Here is a 6,049-nt window from a genome sequence, read left to right as displayed (position 1 = left end):
TATTATTCTACCTATCCGGCTCGTAGCCTCACTCTTCTTTTGTTTGAGGCGGCGCCAGAGGGCAGTTACCGTAACATTCCGCGGTGGTGCACTTGCGCATGAAACTTTCCCTTTGTAGGTGGCAATGCGAGGTGGTCAGTGAATTTTACAATCATTCTAAGTACATCACACATGTAAGTACTATTCTAACGTTTGTGATGCTATTTTGAATATGGATGCAGTGCTTGCCGCCTAGTAATAGAAAGGTAAATGTGCAGTTAATATAATATTATTACACATAAATGATGCACTTCTTCTGTGTGACCTTTCTGATCTTTTATTTTCTACCTTATCACCAGGTGAAGAGCTAAGGTATGTCGTAAGATAAAACTTGCGTCAGAAATTCATTCATTCTGAAATAATTCTGAAATTGCGTCAGAATCCGTAGCTTCGTAATTATAAAAAATCCATATTACTAGAATTACTTAACAAAACGTAATGATACCGCAATGAATCAGCAGGCCATTGTAGTCAGTTTCCGGTGAACATACAACAGACTAGGTGACACTACCGTTAACTAGTAATCGCTTCAAACCATTCCAGCGCAACTCAATCTATACGCTTCCGCATGGGAACGATGTGAACCTTCCTGTTATCCTTCTCCATAGTGCTTATCCATGCTGTTGTCTGCGTATGTTTCAGTAGAATCTCACTGAACTGAACTTGACGTTTTATGCCCGCCACGAGGATGATATGCTGGGCATCCTTCATTTTGATATACGTGGCCTCTTCATGGAAGCCACGACTCCCGTGAAGGATGGGCTCGTAGTATTCTAAATAGTCGGCCGCGCGAATTATCGTTTCTGGACGTCGATTAACCAGGTCTTCTTTGCCAGTCTCCAAGGTCTTACAGACGACTTCCGATCCACGAGCTCCGATCACTACCGCAGGACACCAGTAGTCCATTTCGTTCGCGAACACTTCCTCCTTGTGTTGGAACTCCCAGTCACCAACACAAATCACCGGGGACCGGCGGGGTTCCGTGGAGAAGCGGAGCGGGTGGTTGGTGAGATATTCTTTGTGGCGGCAAATGTCCGTGAAGTCTGATGGCAGTAACAACGTATCCTGTGCATGCATATAAAAGTTTCAAATATGAAATGTGAAGTTAAAATCGAAAGAATTTAAAAGAGACAGTCCCGTTTAATATTAATTCAATTTTGAAATAAATTTTTCACGTACATGTACATGTGAAGTATTTTTAGCAGTAGCACGCATGGCAGTGCATGTTATTGCAGATGTGTTTCTGTTTTGTCAAAAACAAACAGCCGCACCGCCTTACCTTCAAGGGGCCGTCGACGAGTTGGGTAACGGTCATCAATGGGAATCTGATAAGGGACAAAATGTCTCCTAAAACCTGGCGCCGGTTTTGCGGTGTAGGATACAATTTGTTCCGAGTGCATGCTGCTGCAGCCCATCTAAACAGAAACTTCGCTAATTCGCTGGCACGATCTATGGGTTGTCCATTCGTTATGTGCAAAATTCATAGCTCAAAACGTTCCGTAATCCCAAAATTTGTTTTAAATTTTTTAATATCAACATGTGTATGCGGGAGATGTACGTTGATCTTGGGTTGGTACGGGAAGTGAGGGTGACCTTTGTTTCGTTCTGCCTCAGCTAAGAATCATTAGACCGATTCGGGTGACCTTTCCCCATCAATAATAAAATTATGAATCATAGTAATATCGGTACATCTATTTAGACGTTAACTCATACGGAAAACGTATGAATCACAATCACCCTTAAATCAGTGTTTTTTTGTCTTGAAAAAGACAAAATTTGTCCTGGAAGTTTTTGTCGTAATCCGACATAAGGTAATAATTTTGTCGGTACAAATTGTGCCGTCCCCGCCTCCCAATCGTTTATGAAATTAATTGCGGTTGTATTCCAAATATTATATTATCCGGTATATGTATTCTGTAGTACGATACTAGTAATTTTAATGCGCTTGTGTGGATTCATTTGTTTAGGCGCTTTTATTCTTTATTAATCAGCAGGGAGATTTGGATTCGGTAGCTGTGGTGTATGTGTAAAATGATGCAATAGTTTTCGGCTGATACAAAATTGACACCGTCATCGAACAGTTAATTAATCACAGTTTGGGCAAAATTATATTCATCCTTTCCTGGAAAAAGAATTTTTGCTCACTGCATTCTGCAGACAGCTGCGGGTTTCTTTGTGGATGGTTTGTACAAACCATTCACTCCAATTTGGCTTGATTAGCATTAAAATTTAAACGTGCGGTTCGATTGTGAAGCAATCAGAGATTCATAACGGTGCAATGCGCACAGTAACCGTGCAACAATTCGCCAAAACAAAGAAATACGAGTATCGTAGCCATTCGCAGGCAAGCATCAATTCGTAATAAAATGCGGTTGCACTGTTCAAGCGATTTCAAAATCTTTGCCTAAAGACGCAATGACACAGCCTGATGCTCCCGGTTGTTATCCCAATAAATTAAATAGTTCCATATAAGCTGCCGCCGATGATTATTAATTGGAAACGTAAGACCAGTGAAATCAAGATTTAGTGGTGCAGCGCGGTATGAAGCTTGCGATCGAGTGAAATATCAAGTTTTGGGTTTTCACCACACTGACAACTTTGCCGCGCGCACAGTTGAACTTGGCGCATTCAGCCGTTGCGACGCGATTCCGTGTGAAATCCTGATAAGAGGCTTTTTTGATAACAGTAATACTATCATGTACGCGTCCGTGCGCGTCTGCTATGGGAGGTCAGCCATTACTGTTTAATGTCTTCTGTTAATTAATCATATTAATGAATAGAAATAGGAAACAAAGTATTAAAAAATTAAAAAATAAACAAAGTATTACAGTACTTACTTCGGCGGTTTTCTTTATATACTGTAAGTACATGTATACTGTGACTGTGTACATATGTCATATAGCATACAGTATACATATGTCATATAGCCATACCAATATAGGCACATATGTTAAGTATCAATATATCGAGCTGTATTTAATGAGATGAGTTCAACTTTACCGCCGGTATACCAGGTACTTGCGCTTTTGAAATAATTTAATTTTGCACTGATCATAAGTTTATAAACATACAGTTGTTTTAGAATTTAGCAGTATCTACTGCAGATAAAGGCGGACCGTTTCGGTTTTGTGCTTACCATGATTAGGAATCAGTTTAATTTACAGATACAAGGCCAATAAGTTTTTCAAGTAATTAACGTAATCGGTTAGTATTTTATGGCGCGTGTGAAAAATTACACATGCCGACTTTCATTTACAGTGTCTACTTATTTTTTAGCTGCTTTCAGAATACAGAAGTCCGTAAGTCATATTTCGGTTATTGTGCGTATTCTCTGTAATCTATACACACATCGCTCTTTAGATCACAGTTTCACAGTATATTTACAGTTTTTCAGGATGACGATGCATGAGCGTGTATCAACTTCAGTATTTTCGTTTTTTTTAAAAGTTATAATGATGGAAAAATATTTAGTAAAACATAATAATGTTATATAAGAGTATTCAAATGCTTGGGCCAAGCTGAGCTTTGGCCAGTAAAAATGCAGGTTTGTATGTTTATGTAAACCAGCTGCCGACAGCCACCGGTGCTTGGCAGTTGGCAGCTAAAGTATAGTTTTTGTATTTTCGAACAAAATTTGCCAAACCACGGCACTAATCGTTACGAACGAGATAAAGTTATAACTGCCTAGGCGTTATCAGTCAGCTCTGTAAACGATTTGCATGAACCGACATGCACTCCTGTGAATCATATGCGGTTATCTGTGAGCCACTCATCCGAAACATATGAAACTGTCTTTCCATATAAATGTTATTAATAGGGTTTGTAGATTTTCTTGGCACACAACCCGGTTAAAGTCTTCTCGAATGTAATAACAAACTTTAGACCGTACATTGGTTTAGTAAGCGTGCAGTTGATACTCATAAATATTTGTAGAAAGCATTGCAAAAAGAAAAACCATGTTATGTACGCATGGGTAATAACGATCCATGCACTAGTTTGTTAGGCATAATATTGTTGGAGTCAATAAGCATTAAACGACTCACAACACTTTGTTTCCTGATAACAGTGGGCATCTGTAACTCAACCGAATCCGTCCGCTCAAGTAAGCACAGGTGCATTTATTTCTAGCACGCTCGTGATGGTCATGAATATGTGCATACGTAAGTGTTTTGATGCTAATCGCACATGGTACGCACGAAAAACATGCTCCACACTGCACGTTCGTGCGACGGGAAGATCATAACTCCCGGAAGAAGTCGATTTGGACGGGAAAACTTAGAAATCAGTCACTTCCCCTTTTCAATAGCTAGCCGGGCACTTAAACCGTATTGCTCGTATGAACGATTTGAAACATGTATCTCGTACATACAAGCGCGAATGGATCAAATTTCTAATTGGGTATTCACCTGTTTACGGCCACGTAAATAACGCTTTCCTCGACAAACAGCGTTTTGCGCTCCAAAATCATCTGCAGGGTCGTGGGTTGCAATTCAATGAACAGTTCCGATTTGAAGATCTCCACACAGTGCACGTCCACGAAGTGCAAGCAGGTTTCCACGACATTTCCGATACCGACAGCCCACGTAAGCGCCTACCGAAAAACCGAGTGAAGCCAGCAGGAAACCGTTATTCACAACGACGTCAGCATTGGCATCTACTCAAGTGCAACGGGGAAACGCGATTTGTGCAATGGGTACGATCCCCGATCAGTATAGCATAGAGGAAGTTTTTCTCTTGTAAATGCCGTTTTGTTTGGTAAATAGTTTGTACTCGCATTATGATACTTAATAAAGCTACATTGGCATCACTTACATTATCCAGATGCAGCAAGTAACGATTAGCATCGCCGGTCTTTGCACTGAGGTCATCGAGGACGAGGTTAAAGCATTTGTCAACCAGCAACGGCAGGCCGTATTTATCAGCGCACATCATTGTGGGGAAAGCGTCCTTTATTGCTACGTTCTGCGCATCGGCGTAGATATACCTATTACAATGACAACGTCCTAATTGGACGGGGCACTGGAGAAATGAACGACGGTCATGTTGCGTATGGAACGACGGAGTACGTACCTTAACATATTTGCGAACGCTTCCGGAAGAATATCGGGGATGTCGATTGGGCCATCACCTGTCGCTGGCTGACTGCCGTTAAGCATGTTGTGGAAGACATCGCTTGCGCTGCTTAGAACGGACCTGTTAAACCATCAAGGATTTCCATTTTATCCCACGAGTGATTTTATAATGAAATTGTGGAGCGACGTGCTGCATATTAAATTATGACTTACTTATGCGCTCCAAAGATCTTTGCCGGGCCGAAAAATCGCCCGATTGAAAACTGCACGTCGGTCGTCGAAACTCCACTTTCTGACATCCCCTCCATCCGATTACTAACGAGAGTGTCTGGTTGTCTAGCGGTCCTGTTCGATGCGGATGATGCCGTGGATGGAGCTGGAGGCGTCTCGGAACGAGGGGATCTCGGCGTCCTGTCGTTTGGCATCCCGGCTCCGGAGCGTCGCGGCACCCTCGTTATTCGGATAATCGGTCTCACCATGTCGGAAATTCACCAGACCACGAAACGTAAAACTGAAAGCATTTTATAGCACATTTAAAATAGTTGTGGCGAAATCAACGACGCATTGCTGTGGATCGACGATGTATTCTGTATATCACCACAGCAACACAGAAACTCAGCTATACGCAATTCCAACTGACTCAGCTGCTGAAGAAGTCTTGACAAAAGAGTTGCCCATTGCCGCAATGGTCACGGATGATGCACAATTTTACATTGAGCATCATCACTACGGTCTACCGGTGTTGATGACTTGATGTGCAGTGTTGATCATCTCGTACAAAATACATGCAGTATCACATTCATGTACTGATGTGAGCTCCGTAAGCACACCATTCGACCAAGCCGTGTTACTAAGAATCAACTTCTGGCGGCGACCGGCGACCGCCCATGACTTCGTTACGGCATGGCAGATGACGTCATACGGAAGGTCTGTCGGAG

At 41.9% G+C, this 6,049-nt stretch overlaps 1 protein-coding gene across 1 annotated transcript; it reads right to left on the bottom strand.

Annotated features, from left to right (window-relative positions):
• Positions 1-588: 588 nt before the first annotated feature.
• On the bottom strand, positions 589-5,410 carry LOC129601559 (BTB/POZ domain-containing protein 2-like). The gene is made up of 6 exons (XM_055500394.1): positions 5,325-5,410; positions 5,110-5,232; positions 4,852-5,023; positions 4,446-4,630; positions 1,319-1,454; positions 589-1,104 (listed from the first exon to the last, which is right to left on the bottom strand). The coding sequence occupies exons 1-6, from the start codon at positions 5,408-5,410 to the stop codon at positions 589-591; spliced, it is 1,218 nt and encodes a 405-aa protein (XP_055356369.1).
• Between the last annotated feature and the right edge of the window lie 639 nt (positions 5,411-6,049).

Source organism: Paramacrobiotus metropolitanus, unplaced genomic scaffold, assembly GCF_019649055.1.
Source record: "Paramacrobiotus metropolitanus isolate TYO unplaced genomic scaffold, Prichtersi_v1.0 Parri_scaffold0000251, whole genome shotgun sequence".
In the NCBI taxonomy this organism is placed as follows: Eukaryota; Metazoa; Tardigrada; class Eutardigrada; order Parachela; family Macrobiotidae; genus Paramacrobiotus; species Paramacrobiotus metropolitanus.
Note: the sequence above shows the minus strand (reverse complement) of the source record. Positions and strands in the feature narration are given on the sequence as shown.